The sequence below is a fragment of the Caloenas nicobarica genome, chromosome 16 (assembly GCF_036013445.1).
Source record: "Caloenas nicobarica isolate bCalNic1 chromosome 16, bCalNic1.hap1, whole genome shotgun sequence".
NCBI lineage: Eukaryota > Metazoa > Chordata > Aves > Columbiformes > Columbidae > Caloenas > Caloenas nicobarica.
The window spans coordinates 6,396,958-6,418,611 of record NC_088260.1 but is presented as its reverse complement, the minus strand read 5'-3'; the positions used below and the strand labels follow the sequence as shown (position 1 = coordinate 6,418,611).

Sequence of the window (21,654 nt, the reverse complement as noted above, 5' to 3'; positions counted from 1 at the left end):
AGCGAGCGGGGGCCCTGCCTGCCCTGCGGGGGTCCTGGCACCACTGTCCCCAGCGTCACCTCCCCACAGGGGACAGAGTACATGGAGGGACCAGCGGGTGACACCCCCGGGCAGGGAGTGACACTCGGGACAGGCAGCACCAGCACCCAGCCTACGCCGCTCCGCATCGCCCAGCGAGCTCCAGGGACGTGCCATGGGCACCAGCACCGGGAAAAGCTGTTAATGAGAAAGGAAATAGGGTTCTTTAGTCTGGCAGGAGACCAAGGGCTGCCCCAAGTGTGTCACCAAACCCCATTTCCATAGAAGTCATAGAATCATTTAGGTTGGAAAAGACCTTTGAGTCCAACCATAAAGCTCATACTGTTGAAATAGAAAGCTTCCCAAAACAGTTAAATTTCCAGCTGGGAACGGCATGAGGATGCATGGTTTCGGATGATCCTTCCCTCGGTACCCAGCAGCACCACAGCTCGGGGAGCAGGGCTGCGAGCGGGACTCGCTCTGGGCCCACTCGGCTCCGGGCTTTTGGAAAGCCACCGTTTGTCACCCATCACACCTCATAGTCCCTGCCAGGGACATTTTTCGTGAGGATCACCCAGGAGCCCCCATATCACAGTGGCCACCGTCCCCTTGGCAAGACACAGCCACCGCGCCCCCAGCAGCCACCCGCGGAAAAAGCACAAACCAACACCACGAACAGCCGCTTCTCTGGCGAGCGAAGGGACTCACCTGTGCCCGGAGCATCAGGGGCACCAGGGCACTGGGGTTCGTCCCACAGAACCGCGCGGGACGGGGCCGGCGAGAGCAAAAAAACCAGGCGGCAGCACACACGCAAAGGACGGATTTTATTGGGGTTCTCGTCGTATGAGAGCAGATGTACTGACCAACACACAGAAGCAGCTTAGCTGTGCCAAAATAACCCTTTAAAAAAAAAGAAAATAATGTTGGAATTAACTAAGTGTGGCACATTGGTCACGAATCGCCGAGGACTGTAAACTCTGAGGACAGTCTGTGAGAACTCCCGGGACGTGCAGCAGCGACACCGGCACGGGGCACACCCTCCTCCACACAATAAATATGAAAAGAGCCAAGTACATAAAACCAAAGAATGATTCTCATAGATACAATATCTAAAGTTATTTACAGATACTGGCTTTTCTTACCATTAAATTACACATTGAAAACAGGTTCTCTTTCAATATATTTCTTTAAATCACTAGTAGCTATTCATGTGATTCTGCTCCTTTTTTTTTTTTTTTAAAGGACCAAATGTAGTCACTGAAACAGTGCTTGTAAAAATGCCTCTCTCCCAGGATGCTCTTGCTTTATTCTGTTTTTCAGTCTCATTTTAATTGCAATCCCTCCCTTCTCTTAAGGAAAAGGTGCCTCTTCCCAGCCGTACATCCAGGCCAGTCCACAGCAGGAGCTCTGGCTCCTCTTCCAGCCTGGCAGCACAGAGAGTTACACAAACCCTGACAAATCCTGACCCTGGACCAAAAAACCCACCTTTCTGCGCCTGTCCCCAGGTTTCCTAAGGAAGCCCAGCTTGGGCGCATGCCAGGTTTGCAGCACCGGGCTCGGCACCCTCCTGATCGCAGCATGTTTCTGGTGGGTGATGCTGAGATACCGCGGTCCCACCAGCACCGGGTCCCACCTGCCGTGGCCTCTCGCTCCGGGTGCACAACCTACAGCTCCCTCCTCAGCCACAAAAATGAAACACTATCAGGCCAACAAGAGAAGGGGAAAATGGAAAAAAAGGCAAAAACTAATAAGGGGGAAAAGCTGCCACCCTCTCCCCATGAGAGGAGGCGGCTCCAGCTGCCAAAAGCCACATCTCACCCTTGAGATGTCACTCGGTCAAACCCTGAGGAGCACGAACTTCAGGCTCCACCACCGCGGCCATGAAAAGCACGAGCTTTCATACCTTGAGCATTCCTCAAACTGCAGAGGCCATGAATGCAACTGGAATTATTTTTAGCGAGTGAGTTATCTGCTGAATTTGGTGCTATTTTTGTGCCTTGCTGGGGAAGGAGGTGCTGGGTTCGGTTATCTGCGGGTGTGCAGCAGTGCTCCAAACGTGTCCACAGCAGAGCAGAGGGTCCTCACGGCCTCCAGCCTGTTCTCAACAACCACCTAAGGAGCCCGAAACAGCAAAACTCTTTCCCAGGACAGACGCTTTTGCAATCCCTGATATCCACTGGCCCGTCTCTGCCCTCTGACCGCAGCACCTCCGGCCCTGCCCTCCGCTCGCTCATGAACCTGCAATTAAAGAGCTTTGCAAATAACCGAGCTGCTCTCTGAGCTTTTGCAAACACCAAGCTAACTCCTTGCCACAATTTAAGGTGGTTAATTCTCCCTAACCCAGCCCAGACTCAGGTGAATAACAGCTCACTCTCTAGAATGCCGAGGAATAAAGGCGAAATTTAGAAATATCAAACCAAGGGGTTTATTTGCAAGAGTTTTTCACATGTTTCTACATTCACGAGTCACTGCACTTCGAGACGGTGCTGACGGTGCTGGGAGGTCACTGTGCTGGTGACGGACTGACAGAAACTATTTCGACTTTACTATGAAAAACAGAATAAAGCTGACTGATCCTGCTTGAAAGGAACTGTCATTTCTATACATATACGGAGCAGAAACTCTGTGGAATGTCAGAAGTTGGAGAAACATGTATTTAATAAATAATATAAAATGCTTTTTTGCTAAAATAGAATTCTTGGTTTTATACCTACATAGCATAGCAACCTTTACATAAACAAAATAAAGCTGAGTCTGTGATGATTAGTTTAACACAAAATAAAAATACAATTTAACAATAGTATTAAAACAGCCAATGTTCAATCCACACAATATGTACACCATGGAATAGAAATCAACAGAAAACAAAAGTAGATTATCTTGAAACTCCTCAGACATTTGGATATACATATGTCCTCTGTATATTTTAGATATTTTCCTCTTTTTTTTTTTTACAATATTAAAATTAATACTATGCTTTTTCAAAATACGCTTTTCATTTTTTTCCTATAATTTGTAGAATTGACTCATTCCTTATATTAATCAACACAACCAGAATTATTTACTTTCTACTGTACACGTCAAAATAGTCCTTCCTCCATATATATTTAGAGTGTGAGCATTTCAGAGTTAAAGTAACTGTATCGTTGCCATCTGCTGTGTCGGGAAAAGCGAAACCAGTGTGCGACTGCGAACGCCTGCGGTACGTGGGTCCATACGCGATATTAAAGAAGAATCTGGACCTAAAGCTGATCAGCTGCCAGGAAAAGAGCAACACACAGAGCTCCGGGATTCAAGGTCCGTGAGCTGGTTTGCTGTAAACCTGCGAAACGTCGATGCACAAACCGTCACACACACGGGGCTCGATCCTACTCACGGTACAAAAAAAACCCAAATCCAAACCCTGAGCAGTTCTGCTGGGCATCAACAGCATCCACCGGTCCGGGGTCACAACCGTTTTAGCACCAAATACACGACGTTTCCTATTCTCTATGCACTGGACTGCAAACACTCGTATTTATATTAAAATCAAAACCAACCCGATGATGCTATTTCCTTTTTTCCCCCCCGGGACAGAAAGTGGAAGAAGAAAAACTCAAATGCAACTAAACCTGAAGAAGCTTTTATGCTTTGAAAACTGGATAGGCTATGCTTAGGTGAAGGATTTTTAAAAAAATTAGCAAATATTCTTTTAATAGTTTCATGAAATTGCAAGATAATTTGTGTAATACAAATTGCCTAATTGATACCTGCAATAACGGGACATCTCAGCTGACACGGGGACACCTGACTGCACTGGCCAAGCTCATGCCCAGCTCCAGTTCCTCAGTCACACTCCGCTCGCAGCAGGAACAACTGGTGCTTTGCTTCTCCTGCACTTAAACTGCAACTCATCAAGGTCTGGATTTGGCTAGAAATCTGCTGTATGCCCGGTCTTGAAGCGAGACATTAATTTACAGTGACTTCCACATATCAAAAATGCCACCCTACCTCGGGGTGGAGGAAAAGGGAAAAAAAGGGAAAGGGAAAAAGGAAAAGACGCAGAACAGGGCTGGAGCTTTCCTGAAGTCCCAGCCCAGCTCCCGCAGGAACGACACGTCTCCCCACACCACGTCACACACCCACTCTGCGGGACCCGGCCTCGCTGCACGTGTCAGAGACACGGAATAACCACAAAATAATCCCTGCGGCACCGAAGGCACGTGGCTGTGTCAGGGAGCGGTTCATATGGCTCTATCTGGCATGTAATTCTCTATTTTGAAATACAAGAGACAATTCCCCTACATGCTTAAATCTTCAGTACAGCTGATTTTTTTAAAGGCCTTTCAGATAATTCATTTAAAAAAAAAAAAAAAAAAAAAAATCTGTGTTTAATCATTCACTCAGTTCTGTCGATGCCCAAAAGCTCTGATTTATCTTTACTTCCCTGAACATAAAAAAAAAACAACACAAAAAACCCCCACAAACAAAAACCAACCAAACAAACAAAAACACAAAAGAAAACAAAACAAACCAGTCCTACAAACGTGGTCAGAATGTGTAAAAGACAACACCAAGCTTTAAGTTCTCTGCATTCAACAAGATTTTCTACACATACAGCTAAAGACCCTCATGTAAAATAAAATTATTAAGAATCTTTGTCCAAGAAAAGAAAAAAATGAAAAAAAAAATAAATCAGAGAATCTGGGGTATGTAAAGCAGGAACAATTGGTCTGGAGCAGCATTTTGCTCTGATGGGCGGAATTCCAGCTCCCCCTCCACACCAGAAGCTCCAGTCCCTTCCACACCGAATCTGCAGCTTACTGGGACCCCAACTTCCCCCATTACAATAGATGCACAGTCAAATGTGTCACCAATATACAGCTTGCAGTAACTGTCGATAAACCATAGTACTAAAGAAAAACAAGTATTAAATTCCTTTTACTATTCTGCTCCCTGTCTGGTACGGACAAGGCGCTAATGACCACGCTAACAAGCATGTTCTAGGGCCATCCCATGCCAAAATACACATATTTCCCTAAGTCAATACACAGCCTTCCTTTCATATAGAACCTATGGGTTTGAGGAACAATTTCCAACTGCAGACCTGTCCCTCCCCTCCTCGCAAACACCACGTCTCGCTGCATCCAAAACGGCAAAACTGCAAACACGGATCTACCATCAAAAGCAACCGTGGAAAACAACTGAGAGAGAAGAATGGAACCGATAACGAACCCAGAAAGTACAGGAGAACTAAGAGCGTTTTGTATCACAAGCTGAGTTTTTTTCCAAATCAAGAAGAAAAATAAGAGCATTGCGCGGTATTGTAGGAAAAGCTTAACAACAGCTGGGGCACCGTCAGCACCAGCAAGATAAGCAATTTTCTGTTCCAAAGCACGGTGAACACCACTGCTCCTTACACAGGATGCTGAGATGCCACACATCACTCACCATGAAGAATGACAGAGAAGTCGGTCCTCTTTTCATAGAGTAACTCGGAAAAAAAAAAAAAAATAGGGAAAAAAAAAAAATCATTAAAAGACTCGCACAGGGCATTTCCCAAAATGCATTTTCCTTTTCTGCCACACCAGAGTTTGCACACATGTGAAAGCACGTGCTACGCAGTTATGCCACTCCCGCTTGTAGAAGCAAACACATCCCATTTCGTTACAAGTGTGTTCAAGATAAACACATACTTTTACAATAATCCTCCTGGTTTTGCCAATTTGTACTTTTCTACGAGGAAAGAGGTCCAAAACTCTGGTGATCCGGCAGCAACACAAACCAAGACCAGCTGTGAGGAACTTCTGTTCCCATTTACGCAGACGCAACTCCCATCGTCTTCAGAGACCATGAGAGTTGTGCCACCGTAACTGGGCAGAAAATGTTCTCCAAGGTGTTTACTGAAAAAAGTTTAAATTCAGCCCTGACCTCTCTCTTACAAGACATCCCGATAACCAGGGAAAGGCTGACTCCACATGGCTAAAGCTGTCGAACGTTAAGAGATTATATCTTTGCTTCAGCTGATGTCTCAAGTAGAATTAATATAAATCTGGCATTTGATCAGCTCGTTTTGTCAGTTCCTTCCTCAGCATTCTCAGTTTTCAACGTGGACAGCTTGAACTCTCTAGAAAAGAAAATTAAAACTCCTTTTGCAAGCCAAGCCATGTGATGTGTGCACGAACCTCCTGAGCTGAGCTACGGTGACAGTCTGGGATATCTACGCTATGAGAACACACTTGCTTCATGTTTTTATGTACAACAGAGAAAGATCCACAAGTCCCATCACTGAAGAGTGATCCAGAATCCGTACCGAGGTACCCAGACATTTTAACCCAGTACATGCACTAGAATGCAGTGGATTTGAATAATTTCTTTTTAATTTTTAAAAAGTCCAGTTGACCTGAAATGGAAAAGAACTGTCTTTATGTTCACTGTAAACTTGTCAAAAGGAATCTGCTCTTTAAAAACTGTGCTAAAATAGTCAATTTATACAACAGAGCACTAGATGAAGCTACCATAAATTCCTCTTCACCAATTATTACTCTATTGTGTCAGTTATAGTACTGCATATACGTAGAAGAAGCAAAACGGTGGTAGCTACTATTAGTGAGTACAACAAACCAAGTGAATAATTCGAGTTCAATGTTTCCACGAAGTAGCAATAACATTTAAACCACAGGACAGTTAGAATTCAGTACTTTGAAGTGCATGAGAGTCCCACTGTTGATCATCAGCAGTATGGAGAAAGGTTATTAGAGAGTCAGCAGCGACGGTTGGAAAGAACATGGCAACACGGCAGATCAGAGGTTATCCAGTATCAAACGCGGCAAGTCTGCAGCTCCTTCCACAGCCAAGGGCACCATCGGGATCGCACACACCAGCGAATCCAGCCAGCAGGCTCGGTGTGCACCGAACACGGGTATTGCAGAGAAAACAGCATCTTCCTTCCGTCAGGAGTTCTAGAGGAACGGGCCGCGGTTCCGACGCCGCCGGGGAGCAAGACCCGGCCTCTCCGCCTGGTCGCTGTCAGGAGCACACGGGTTCACTTGCCACGCGTCACCTTCACAACCTCCGGAGACAGAGTTCTGACATCGCCCCACGCTGTAAACATCTAATTCGTCCTCTCCTAAGCACATCCCGCATCCGGGATTGTACAAAGTAATTCATAAGGATTCTGTGAAGCTCAACATGTTCACAAAGGAGCTTTCCCCAAGCAAGCTTTGTTCTCGGTTTCTCCTACAGCCCGTTGCTGTTCCTGTGGCTGAGCGGTGGTTTTGAAAGCTCTACAACTGTGGAGCGAGATTTATTGAGAAACTTTGGAGCCCGGCGCAGCAACCTCTGTGCCTCGGTAAAAGCTTCTGTCAGCTCTTTTTTCCACTGAACAAACTCTGGGTCGCTCTGAAAGAGATACAGAAGTAGTTTGGCACTTCATAGTAAACTGCCAGTTGTGTCTTCTCTCTTAGACAGCACTTTAAGCAACTTATTTTAATTTTCCGAAGGAACTAGCAAGTTTGGATACTCAAAACGTGGAGCCCTGTACTTCTCCACCGCCCGCCAAAGCCAGGCAAGGTGGCAGCAACCGCAGCCCGTCAAGATGTTTGAGGACTCGCGTAGTTCATCCCTCGCACACGCAGCAGCTACCGTCACCTACCTGCAGGGAGACCCGTGCCAACAAGGCCTTCAAAGCTCGCGTAGGTTGAGAAGTTTTTAGCTACTTACTAAATTGAACTCATTTTCGCCCAAATACCATTAGAAATCCAGAACAGAGACTGGCGTAGCTGCAGGTTTCCTGCTTTCAAAACTCGAGTGTGATAAAAACTTCCTAGTTTTGCTCAGGTTCAGCTTTGCTTTGTAAAGTGCCCTTAGTTAATATGTAATGGGAGGACCTGAAAAACTTTTCAATCATTTTTTCATATGCAAAACAATCTTAGTAACAGTTAATGAAAAGCAAGCGGCTCACCTCACACTGTAGGACAAACTGTTTTCCTCCTTTAATTCTCAGTAAGATGCATTTCTTATCTTTAATTTGTGTTTCTTCAACAGATACTATTTGTTCCATTGTCAGTAGGTTTTGCTGTAGCATTTGCAAAAATAAAGCAGAGAGATGATTCAAAAAAACAGTTGCCCATCAAATAAAGCCAACATCTAATTTTTTTGGACTACCCACATAAATCAAGTTATGAACATTAACAGTCACTACACAAACATTTCTTTATTTATGCAGACCAGGTCATGAACTAAAGATAGATTATAAGGTAAGAGAGAGATTTAGCAAGGGGCTTGGTTGCTTCAACAGAGACAACAAAATAAAAGCTAAGAAAGCCAGTAATGACAGCATGAAATAAGAATCTACAAATAGGTGTGGCTACAAACAAAATATTCACTATTTTCTCTCAAGAGAGTTGCATATAATTTTATGTATTTTCCAAGTATAACTGCTGTTATTAAAAAAGGCAATGTTACAGTTTGAAAGAGCTGAAAGGGAATATTTAAGTACTATGTACTTACAAAGAAGCAACCACACAAAACAGTTTGCAGAAAAGCTTTCCCTATAGATTGTAAGAGGAGAACAATGTTTTGAAATTCCAAAATCTTACTTAACTTAATATACAAATGATCTGCCTAGCACATGATCACAGCGGGACTAAACTAAAGTTACTATAGCATTTTCTTTGAAATAAAATGCTATAGCATTTATGACCTTACCAGTTTATGTTTTTTTGTATAAATAGTCCAGAAGTCCTAAATGAAAAACAACACCATGAACTACCAAATTCCTTTTAAAAACATAACAAAACAAAGTAAACAGGTTTCTCAACTCTACATTTCCTCAGTGCAGGGTAGCTGCCCATCAATTAAGGCGATACTCAAGTTTCTCGAATCCACTGGTGATTTACTTGGACAAAACCACTCCCAAGGGAGAGATGGCTGAGCATGAGCTCCCAGATTTGCTTTTCGCACCCTCAGGAGCTGCTGCTCCTCGGAGTAACTGGACTCACCCGTGACTCTCCCTCTCCTCGCCACTCCAGTCGGTTTGGGAAGAGGTAAAAGTAGCGACGCTGCCACTGAGTCAGGAAGGGGTTCCCCAACTTCAGCATGTAGCCGTGCATGATACAGTCCTTCCCGAGTGCGTAATCTGCAACGAGAGGAAACATTAGTGTGCGAAACAAGGGGCTGCCTAAAATCCTTCTGAAAACGTGCTGTGCACACAGAGCCGATTCTGCCTTAACTACAGGAGCTGGTGCGGCTGCAGTGCATCAACCGAGAACAGAATTGGGTTCTTAAAAAAGTATCTTATTAACTATGAAAAGAACTGCATACTGCTATGCAAAGTTCAGCGTTTGCAACATCCCCGCGCAGACAAGTGAGGGTTGCTGTGCAGCACCTCCTGTTTTCTTCCTCAGCTCCTTTGTCACCGAATCAAATCCCACGTACTCTTTCCTGAGCACACACCATAAACAAAAACGACGAAAGGCTGTACACTGTGATCTTTAAAAGAGAGTACAAAAGACTTTCCAAAGCATTATGCCATCATACAGCATTACAAAACATTAAGAAACGTCTTAAGAAAACGATAGCAACTAAATGAATTCTAACAATTACAGGGGAATGACAGTAATGTGAGAGCCTGTTGTGCGGAACATCAAACACATGAATTACCAGCTAGCAGCAAAAGACAGAGAGAAGCGTATTTGACAGATTACCTTCCTCGTGGCCAAGCTGCTTATTTTTAGCCCTTTTTCTGGCCTCAATTTTATCTGTGTCTGCATTTACTGCATCATAAACAGTTTCTGCTACTTCTTGCTGCCAACGCTCCGATATTACCAGAGGGAAGTTCTTATACAATTCCTGGTCACTATCAAGCAACTTGCAAGAGAAAAACAACACAAAAAACCCAACATTTTAAAAACTTTTACTGTTCTTATCCCAAATAAGTAATAGTTATCCATATAACAGTATTATTTTAAAAGATATATTGAACTCTAACCTTACCAGAACAAATGGGTACAAACAAGAGAAAAAACAGATACTAATTTAAGCAAAGATATTCATTTATATACAGAAAACAAGCCACCTGCTCAAAACGTGTTTGGTGTGATAACTCTAAAAGCCTTACTCAGCATTGTCCCATAATGTTCTTTAGACTTTACATTTAAATAACTATTTAAATGTAAGCAGTGGTATTCTTAACTTTGTTGCTTAGTGTTAACGAAATATCTAAGCATGTTAAAAACTTCTTCAGCACAAAAATTCCACGAATAAATGAAAAGATACTTTTACACTATGATGCCTTCCATGCTTCCGTAGCTTGATTTTACATTCTTAATAATTAACCTTCAATATTCAGCAGCGCATGCTGCAGACCTCAATTTTCCCGTTATATAGACTCTCTTCTCCCCTAATCCTTAACTACAGCACTTGAATTGCACTGAAGGAAAGCAAAATTCCTGGATCTCTGGGGAAGGACTGTCTGCTGCTCGATACAGCCATGTCCTGAGTTTAGCACTTTGATGCGGCACAAAAAGCGACCAATGTTTTCCCTATAAAATTATTAACAGTTTTCATCTGAGGATGAGTTTAAGCTCTCTACAGCCACTCCTCAGTTGCTTCAATTTCTGTCCATCAGTAGATAAATGAGACTTTTCTTTCGGAGAGCCAGACCAGGGTCATCCTTGGGCAGGGCTGGTTCACCCCTCGCTGCAGCAGCGCTGGGGAAATCAGACCTCAACCGTTCAGGGAATTTCTTTACCCAGGCTTCCCGCAGCAGAGACTCAGGCACAATTCCAGAAATTCTTGTTCTGTTCCCCAACACAGACCGACGGGCACGCACATCGCTGCTCAGAGCAAACCCAGCGGTTCCAGCTGCAGTTGTAGGATAGGAAAGCTCTGCCCAATGCTGCTCCTGCAGCCAGGCCAGACACTCCAGAACTGATATTCTCCTGCTCTTCAGAGATCCACAGCTGTACCACAGCAGGAAAACACACGCCGGCTCTGAAGGCACTTCTTTGCAGTTCTGCACGAGCGGCTCGCAGGGAGTTCTCACATCACCCGAGTCGGGGGAAGGCCACGGGCATCCAGTCGCATTCCTGTTTGTCACCTCGTGCTCTTCTCGGTGTCACAGGACGCTCTGCAGCACAAATATAATCCGCAGGGGCAGCGGAGGAGAGCAAGGCACTCAAACCTGCTGTCCTCACGGGCACAGACGGCTCCTGACACCTCCGTGGAAGCTCCGACTGCAGCTGACTCGCAGGCAGGAATTATTCAGTCCCTTCTAACAGACTGTGACATCCCCGCGAAAGCGCAAAGACGCTGTACATGATCTCCCTCACTGACTCATGACTAAGAATAAATTTACATTATAGGCAGTCTGAACAAAGATTACATGCAAGTGATCTGGCTATACCGTTTATAGGCTTTGCTGAGAATATCTGATCCCCTCAATAAATAAAAAGACCACCTGGTTTCTCCTTGCAAAGTGTCCCTTTGAATTACGGTATTCCAGAATTGCAGGGAACCAGAATCCTGTTAGACTAAAGCCGATGCTGAAGATGTGGAGTTTTCTGGGATAAAGAACATCCCGGATTCTCTGCATTCCTCTTTAAACACGTAAAATACTTTCTGTGCCAACTTCTGTAATTACAGCAGGTGACACTGACAGACAAGCTCCTTTTTAGGCACAGTGAGCACTCAACGTGGTTTTTTGCTTACAAAGTTTAAAGCAATTAGTTTCCCTCCTGACTCACTTCTGTAATAACAAGAATAACGTTTGACCTATTGAAGAATTGTATGACAAAAATAACGAAGGGGAGCGACCCAAGACAAGCACTGATTCACCTGGTGTCTCCAAGTACCGGGGAGGCTCCAGAGAGGGGACGTCACACCCCTCCAGGCACGGTAGGAACAGGCCGGCAGCTTTCGTTTCTCGTTTTTTCCTTTCACTAGATTTGGGATACTATGAGAACCTTTAAGGTTTTTTTAATCTCTCTTCTAACCCAGAAAGTTGCTCCCATTAATATACAGTTTGTAAGAGTTTTCCACTGCACTCTCTGACCATGAGGTGACACTATTAAAATACGGCTTAGTTCCATTTATCCAAGCTACCAGAAACAAATTACAATTTTTAAAACTACAAACCATTAAGCATTCTTGAAAATCTGGAGATTTCTTAAAAGTTGTCTGACCATTCGAAATATTTGCTTTATCATATAAAGCTTTTGATAGGAAGGTAGATTTCAGTCAATCTAAAAAATAAAACGTAAGGACTTGGCAAGTGACAACAAACCAGCCGACCAGCCCAAGCAACTTCTTCAGAACAGCATGGATTAAGTTTCCAAACTTGGGAGCAATTTGTGCACATTCAGTAGCCCCTGAGCACAGGAACGGCACCCGGGGAAAGCTGAGCCCAGCATCACCGAGCTTTTCTCTAGCGACCGTTTGAAGCTCTGTACCTTAATGCCTTTAGTGTCCTCTTCATCAAATGACCCAATATCAAAAGCATCTGCTGCATTTACTTCTCCCCGGGGAGGAATCAATGGTGGAGGATACTAGAAATTAAAAGCAGCGTGATTAAAGTCAAATTAATGGACATTATTTAAATCCATTCTGTAGATCTGTACAGCCTTTTTTCTTTTTTTCTGCACAAATTACACGAGACTCTGCAAAAGTCCCTTGAAGTTAAACTTCAGTGCAAAGAAGTTCTCCACTCCTTTAAGAAATGGTCCTCCCAAAATATGGGGAAAAACCCCTACACTTTAGAGACAGCTAAGTAGAAGGAACCACACAGTGATGTGGCCCTGAAAAAGCAATAATTCAGTACAACCCATCAGAAAGACCTGCCGTAACGAATATACAGCAGTTTTCATCAACAATCCTCCACGTTTGGTGCAAATGAGTATGTGTGCTGGGGACTGGAACTCTCAAGTTTTCTGTCCACTAGCTCTTTAGGCTTATTCTCTTTTTACTGCTTTACCATGTAAACCAAGGTTACTATCTTAATCCTTTACCTTTTGTAAATAGACTTGTTGCCAGTCAATGCCTTTGAAGAAAGGATGTTCTTTTACTTCTTGTGCACTGCAGAATAAAAGTAACTGAAGTCAACAAAATGAAGGTGCTTTTCAAATGTATTCAGGAAATATAAAGCCTTCAAAGGTCACATTTGTATCAGTCGAAAACATTGGCAAAAAGCTGTTTTCTTCAAGAAAAACCCTCTTCCTAAGTAAACAACAGAAGAGAAGACTTTCATGTGGGAACACTGGAAATAGTGCTGCAGGTCGAGCAAGCACTTGCTCTTGTGCTGTGATATTCCATCATTTCAAACAACAAACATCACTCCTCTGTTGTCAGATCCCATACACTGCTCCTAAGCAACAAACGTACCCCACACACCATTTCACATCATACATCTTTTATGGCAAAATAAGCAACTACTCGAGAGAGGCCCGAGGCTGAAAAGCAACCTCAGGTCATTATTGCAGACAAGGGCTCCAGTGTAAATCCCCTCCGAGCCCCAGCCCCAGGTGTGACCATCAATTAAGCGTTGTCACACATCACCAAGGGTTCCTCAACACTTACTCCTCTCAGTCTCCCCCTCAGTCTCACACGAGGCACATGCTGGTTTTTTAAACAGGTGATAAGAACAATTTCAGTTAACAGCTACAAGCAAGGTAGGGCTGGCAGGAGCAAGTAGCGTTTTGTAGTCAATAAACAAAAAAATGCCCTTTTCCTTAAAATCGTTAAATGAAACAGATACATTTGCAAATAGAGACAACCCAAAATAAAGCAAGTATTCACAGCTTTCCATGCTTGGTGGTTTTGGGATTGGGGTTTTTGTGTGTAATATGCTGATACCATTACAGATACAATACAAGCAATAAATTTTAGCTATCGGTATGGCTGAGTCAAGTAACACGACTTCATGCCAAAACAGATCAGGCAAAGACACAAAAAACACAGAGAGATAAAACATATGACCAGCACCCAGGCTAAGTGTGACTGCAGAGAAGCCAGGGAAATCTTTAATAACAGAAATTGTGCAAAAATTTGCCCAAACCAAAGGAAGATGAAATGCAATTCCACGCAACAGCATTTTTTAATGTTCTCTTTCCAAAACTAAAATCACAACAGGAAGCAGATATTTGCTTGGAATTCATTCATTCATTGACAGAGAAGTGCAAATTTTGAAAGGCAGTGGTCCAAGGAGAAGACAACACCTACCTCCTTCCTTGGCATCCCAGCCTCTTGCTAACATCCCGCTGCAGGAGTCCTTCCAAAAGCGACTTCAGTTCAGGAGAAAATGAATCTGGTAGCTCCACATTCTGTGAGAAAAAGAAATACAATAAGAGACATTTAATTACAGAAGTGCAAATACAGCTTTCTCACAAAGCAGGCTACATAGTTCCAGTTTTTAGAGGAAACAGGAGTTTAATAAACAAGAGGAATGTGACTGCAGCCGCCGCCAGGATCCTTACCACGGTGAGTGTCATCCGGTCGATCTCATGCTTATCTTTGGTTTTGTGCTGTCTGAAAGGACTGTGACTGTAGAAATAAGAAAATGGACTAATAAATGTAAAGCCATAACAGAGCAGGTTATTTCAGCTGTGGCAACCCCAGGAAAGAGTGTAGCATCCTTTTAGTCCCATTCTTCGACCTCATCAATCCTGCCCTGCAGAACAATAAAACAAGCAGTAAAACATTTAGCGTTTACCATGCAAAATGAGACTTTACACACTAGCACACTGTGGCTGCCAGCTACCTCAAAAATATCAGGTGTTTCAAATGCCTTATGTCTCCCAAAAACCGGAACAGTTTCCTCTAATAGGAAAACCTGGAACAATTATCGCAGCACAGATATTTAAAAACATGGATCTATATACGGAGACTGAGTATGACCTACAGAATGAAGCAAGATCTTAAAGTAAGTGGATGAAACAGAAGATAATCACAGATATCACAACTACCTTGGAAGATATTTGATGATATCTGATAAATTATCATCTTTATCACTTTCCCACTTTGTAATTCTGTTTTGAGTTTTTCCTTTTAGCTATAGCAGACCTTGGAATATTACAGATTTAGCATGCAGTACTTAAACAACAGCATGAAAGAAAGCAGAAACATTTGAGATTTTTTAAATTAGATTTAGGATATGTTCCCCTTTTCTTTGTTTTCTTCAAACCTCAAGGGAATGATATTTTTCAAAACTACCATGTTATTTACCTATCAATACATTAATTAGCTATCACAAAGCATTTCGTCTTGCCACATGGCAGCGTGTACTAGCTTGTTTCAACCGGAGACCTGCTGCTCCAGAGTTTTCTCCCTGTTATCCTCAAAAACGTTTCTGATGAACGGATCTGATGACAGAGCAGGACTCCCATTTTTCTGTTTTGAAGCCCAGCAGGTAAGAGTGAATGGCCAACGTCCAGTCTCGTGTACTCTTGAAAATGGGGCTCTGAGCAGATCAGGGTAAAAAAGGATTCACTGTGGACTTCTGGGCAGATTTTATGCCACACTTTATTTGCACACTATTTAGTCTATTTTAATTATATAAATATTAATGTTAGATCGATACAGCTTTATACTTAAATTCAGGAGCCACATGCTTACCTTCCTTTCTACAGTGTCTGAGAGAGAGGTAAGAGCTCATAATTAATTATGTGCAAGGACACAGGATAATCTAACTAATGATCAGTCTTACAGAGGAGCACTCTAAAAAGCTTAAAAGATGTTTTTTCTGTTTTGCCATTTACACTGAGGATGTTATTTTCAACAAACACTTGTAGTCAGTGCTTATTGACTGTTCAGATAAATCCTGTAGTCTTTAATAAATTCTGCATAGCCACGTGAGTTTATGGAGAAGGTACCAGTTGACAAAGCTGGAATTATCATATACTCTTGTATTCCAATATAGTAACAGGAAACGGAAACTTCCACACATTATAACTTACCCAAACACTACAGAAGGGAAGACGAAGTATCATGTAAAAAGGGAACAGTGCAGCAGAGTTTCACCATAACAACAGGTCCCAGGCATAAAATGAAGCCCATCATTTACCAGGGCTGCTAGTGTATTTAAGCAATTAATAACATCATACCATTTAAAACACTAACAATTGCCAAGAGATGAGTAAATCGCCTATCAGTAGAAGTCAAAAGAGTGGACAGAGCGTCCACCTTCCTCACCGCCCCACACCTACAGCTACTAAAGGAAGCAGAACTCGTTTTGTTTGTTTTGGAGGCAAAAAAAAAAAGCCTGTTTCAGTCCCGCATGCAGACACAGTCTTAGTTGCAGAGATGGCAATAAGATATAATTTTAGATAATATGTAATAGGTTACATATTAGTATTTCAAGCGATAGAGAATGACGAGGCCCAGGCTGAGAACCCCACTCACCCCCGCAGCAGTTTGAAGAGCATGCAGCCCAAGGAGAACCAGTCTGCGCTGCTGTCGTACGCCGTGCCCTTCTGGAGCACCTCGGGAGCCATGTACCCGTGGGTGCCTCTGAGGAGCGGAAAGGGACAAAACCTTCATTACAACCAAAACTATCATCGAAAAAAAAAATTTGAAAAAAAAACCCAAAAAAAACCCCAAACAACAAAACCAAAACAGTGCTTTCTCAATAAGATAATAAATAATTAAAATAATTAATTTTAAACATTTTATTTTGCTTTTGCTTTGACCGTACATACATACGCATATTTTGGTTATCTACTGAGGAGATACCTCAAAACAAACAACAGAACAACAGAAATGATTAGGCAAACATGGCTACAGCAAGATTTAGTATGAACTTTTTCAAGAAGCTACCAAATTGCAAATCTTTTAAGATATGACACGATGACGCTTTCTTTTTTGCATAAATTCTGAGACCAAATCAGGGCAAATGAGGACCCAAGAATAAAACATGCCAGATAAGATGTGGAATTCACACACAACCAAAGAAATTCAGATCCCAGTTACGACCCAATGCCAAGAGGCAGAAGGGAACGCAACCTGCCTCCAGTTCTACAGAGATCCAGAAAAAGAAAGACACAATAAATCCTGGTTTTTAGTCAGTTTCAGAACATTTAATTATCCATTGAGGACAATTAAAACAATCTGGTACTTTAACTCAGGTTCTTATCTTCTCTGAACCGTGAATCATCTCGAAATCATGTGTCATCTCCCAGCCATGCCTACACATCAGCTGCTGCAACTGTGCAGGAAAACAGAACAAGGAGACTGAAAAGTCTTAGAGCATCCAGCGTGGCTGTGTTACAAAGCCAGCCTGTGCCACGCAAGTGCTATTTTTTTCCTTTAGGAAAAGTTAAATTATAAAGACACATAAAGGTGTTATATAGCAACAATTCTATGTGTAGCAAAGCCCCATACACGACACTTACACACTAGCGTGTGGCTTCTTTTTGGAGAAATCGCAGGCCAGCCCGAGGTCTGATATCCTCACATGCCCATGTTCATCCAACAAGATATTTGCAGGCTAGAAATGCACAGACACAGAAAGGTTACGGATTGGTATTCTTCAGTTGACAGAACTACGAATTCTCAGAACACGGTAACTCATTCTGAAATATCAGTACTCCCTGGTAATAGGTAGTTGAGGTTGGGGGTTGTTTGTTTGGTTTTGGTTTTTATGTCAATATAACGGACACTTTCTAGATAAAATCTACATTGTAGCAGAGCTCTAGCATCAACTCCAGGGGATATAATGAAATACTGACAAATAACAGAAGAGCAAAACCAGAAAACACATGAAAGAATAAATCTGTTTTGGCCATTGCTTTCAGAACAACTGTCTCCCCCCACACACCCCTCTCCCAGGGCTCTCAGAAATACACTACTCTCTAAATTAACAGCATCATTAAGATGGTGAGATCAATGACACTCCACAGGATTTATTCTGACCCCAAGGAAGTATCTCCCAGGCCGGTTAAACTAGATAATAGCACAGACTAGAACTATATTGAAAAATTATTAGAAAAATCAGCCAAAGATAAACAAATCTGTATTCTTCCCAAGAAAAGGTTTCAGGTAAGATACTTCATTTAACTCATCAGTATCTGGGTTGTTTGCTGCTCTCAAACGCCCGGCTGTGCGAACGCAGTCGCTGCGTTAACCATTACCTTCAGGTCTCTGTATACAACAAAGCGATTGTGCATGTGTTCTAAACCCAGGATGATTTCAGTAGCATAAAACCTCATTTCTTTTTCAGAAAACACTCCGTGCTGAGAGAGGTGGTAGTGCAAATCTCCTCCTAAAATTAGAAGAACGGAGATGCAATTAAAAGCACAGTAAAATCTTGCCTCATGGACAGACAGCAGACATTCCAATCTGTGGAGCACACAGGAACCCAGACACACACTCTGCTAGTACACACGGTGATCAAAAACCTGAGAAAGCTAATACAGAAATTTGATCACTCTGAAACTCCAATTAAAAAAAATGCATTTACTTCATACGCTTTGCATTCAGTGACTAATCCAGCAACTGAGGATTTCCGCAGCAAGGAAAATGTAGCCACATAGACAGGTTTCTGAATAACTGAATAAATTCGCATATAGGGCAGCCTGGGTTGGGAGGGACCTCGAAAGGTCACCTGGGCCAACATATTCAAATATTCATGCTGGGGAATGTTTTCACACTTTCCTAATCAAAGAACAGGCACAATACAGTGTCACCCTGTGAGCTAATCCACACCATCAGCACATCAAATCGTGAATATTCCTAGAAAATTGTTTCTGATCAAGCTACAGATTTAAAATAATCGGCCAGTTACTTGAACTTGACCTACAGTTTAGATTTTAATGAGAATCTTCACTTGCAAAACACCAAAGCCAGTCTGTGACTTAGAGGACATGGGCTTTATTTCTCAGTTGCATTTCCAGCTGTGCAGCCGGTAGGTGCAGATGTGCCCAACACCTCTCAATACGTCCCGCAGGACCAGCCAGAGCTCAAGTCTAAGTCCCACCAGTGCTGAGCACCCTCAGCACATCAGGGCTCTGCAGCATCTTGTCTCTCTTACCTCTGCCAAGTTCTCTCTGCGTTCTCACCAGAGTTGCACTGCGGCTTCCAGATACAATTTCTTTCCTTTGAGGAATGCTTCCCCCACCTATTTGCTTTGCAGAGCTCTTTATAGTAGGCCTTTTATTTTTATTCTGAACGCTGTGTCCTTGATGTCCTCATACATTTCTCCACATGACCATCATTTCCTTACGCCTACAGCCTAGTCGGCCCTTTGATATATTTATTTAAATATGTTAATCTTACAAGGTATCAGAGATTTTCCAGTCTGTTCTATCCATTCCCTCCTTTCCATCAATTTACCCCTCCTGCTCACAGGCTGATGCTTCACACCTCAGATTACTTTTCCCTCATTCTCCTTATGATCTCAGCAAGTCCTCCTGCCAATATTTCTGTAATATTATAACATCATCATCTGCATGAGCCTCACTTACCATTCATCAGGTCCAGAATGAAGCAGAGTTTGTCGGGGGTGTGGAAGGCATAGGTCATACACACTATGAAAGGACAGTCCTAGAAGGAGAGGAACAAAGAGTCCATCTTATTAGCAAAGCACTACTTAATTTTCTGAATCAACTGGTTAATTCAGAAGTGTCTCCAAGCAGGCATCCTAAAACCTTAGAGCAATGGAATTATCCAGAAGGATTTAGTGTTAGAATTTAAACACCATACACGGAAAAATAAAAAGGTGTTCCTGTCTCAGAACACAACATACCCAGATTTTTATGGAACCAATTTTAAAAACAAAATAAATCTGCAAGTGCAAATGTGATGTATAATTCAGTTTTGTGTAAGCCTTCCTAATTTAATCACTATCCTCTCATTGTTTAACAGAGGGAAGTAACTGTAGTACTGCGATATTTTTCTGACGCAATACCCACTGCAAGAGTGTTTTCCAGCACAAAAAATATTTTTTAAACCCTATAGGTATTTTTTTAATGAAGCATAAAGCAATAAAGCAAATTTCCCAAGAGAGTAATGCTTTCTTAAAGTCAAGTTTCTGCTCTGAAGAAAACAAGCAACAGTACGACAATAACATGTGAATTAATCCAGGATTGTTTGGATGGAAGGAACTGTTTCCTAGCTATTCTTAAGTCCAAAAAATTGTAGAAGACAAATTTCTGGTAATAAATCATGTGGAAGGAAAAAATAAATAGAATAACTATAAAAAGTTCTAGGAATGTAATATTTTAAAGACATTAGCACACTAACAATTCTGTTAGAAGGAAGACTTCAACCGGAGCGGCTCTGTCCCGGCATGTCTCGCTCGGAGCAATGTGCAAATCCGGGCCTGAGACACCGCGCTGGAAACAGCCGTTCCCAGGGGTTCCTTCAAGGGACCGTCATGATTTGGGAACAGATTCCATTTTTTGAGCAAAATTGAGACTCCTACAAATCTCATTACCCATGAAAACAAAGTACCTGTTCTTCTTGGAAAAAAAAAAAAAAAAACCACCTTGATTATTTATCTCAGATGTTTTATTCAGCCTGTCCACTCCTGTTGTACCTGATATTTATCATCCCTAGGAGGGAATTTTGAATTCAGCCATTAGTCAAATTATCTCAAAAAGAGCAGAATGCGACAGCTTAACCGCTTATTTTGTTCAGAATGAGGGAACCAGCAGACGCAGCAGAGCGGAGCCGCAGCCCCGTACGGCCCTGGAGTGACCGCCAGGCAGAGACTGATGAAATCACCACCTCCTTCCCCAAACTGCTCCTTTGGGCTGGTGGGTTTTGTACGGTCCACCAGCAGCGATGGTCTCAGTGATTTCAATGTTCCAGTTTTTGAACATTTGGCAAACATTGGGTATTACAGAAAGTACTTTTTCTTTTCACAGAAAGTAAAATATTTTCCCTACTATGCTACCTTCTAAAAATCTCAAAACGCTTTTCCAGCCTCCAGACCGAACATCTCTGTGGGAGAGCACGACAGAGCCTGTGTCTTGCAGAAGAGGCAACGCAAATGTTAGCGAGTTTGTCCACGTTACCCCAACGGTCGGGACAAAGCACAGACACCGACGGAGAATCCGCAAGCCCAGACCTGGCGTTACTGGGCCAACCCCAGCAGTTCCCCGAGCTCCCTACTCAAGTAGTAGTTGTGAATGCCAAAATTTGAGGTGCATTAACAAAAATGATTACACAAATGTATGTGTAATCTGCACAGCTGTTATGATGTGTTTTGCAGAGACATCTGGATTCCCATTTAAATGACTAATTGTACTATGATGAACTTCCCAGTTCCATGTTGTTCCGGGCGGCACATAAATCCTGTCGCTGGGGAAGGCACGTGCCATTCAAACCTCACTGCTTATCTTCAGGAATGAAATCAATTGCTTTATTCTACGCTTTCAAAGCTATTTAACTCTGCATATTCAAAATGCTCCAGCGTCTCTTTCAGCAGCAGGTGTATCTAACGTGGATGGGTGGTGTTTTGTATAAAATCTCTCTTTTCAAACTCTCAAACTTTTGAGAATCTAAATTTTTAATTTCACATATAAAAGAACAAAGAAATAATTTCCAGCCCTTTATCTATCCTTATGTTCAAGCCAAACGTGAATGCGACACTGTGTTCGAGGAAATGCCTATACCTTGACATGTAGCTTCCCTAGGTTCTGGTTTAGGATTTGCCTTACAGGG

At 42.6% G+C, this 21,654-nt stretch overlaps 1 protein-coding gene across 3 annotated transcripts in view; it reads right to left on the bottom strand.

Moving 5' to 3' along the window:
* Positions 1–832: 832 nt before the first annotated feature.
* GRK3 (G protein-coupled receptor kinase 3) overlaps positions 833–21,654 on the bottom strand; it is a 63,695-nt gene continuing 42,873 nt past the window's right edge. For 2 of the 3 annotated variants that reach the window (XM_065646094.1, XM_065646095.1), the window contains 12 exons: positions 19,452–19,530; positions 18,120–18,250; positions 17,382–17,476; positions 16,393–16,500; positions 14,469–14,535; positions 14,215–14,315; positions 13,005–13,071; positions 12,450–12,545; positions 9,705–9,867; positions 9,000–9,136; positions 7,961–8,074; positions 833–7,398 (listed from right to left, as the gene is read on the bottom strand). In XM_065646094.1, coding sequence (XP_065502166.1) covers positions 7,237–7,398; positions 7,961–8,074; positions 9,000–9,136; positions 9,705–9,867; positions 12,450–12,545; positions 13,005–13,071; positions 14,215–14,315; positions 14,469–14,535; positions 16,393–16,500; positions 17,382–17,476; positions 18,120–18,250; positions 19,452–19,530 — 1,320 coding nt within the window. In that variant the 3' untranslated portion in view covers positions 833–7,236. The remainder of the gene's footprint in view (positions 7,399–7,960; positions 8,075–8,999; positions 9,137–9,704; positions 9,868–12,449; positions 12,546–13,004; positions 13,072–14,214; positions 14,316–14,468; positions 14,536–16,392; positions 16,501–17,381; positions 17,477–18,119; positions 18,251–19,451; positions 19,531–21,654) is intronic. The other variant, XR_010607070.1, reaches the window with a different exon arrangement.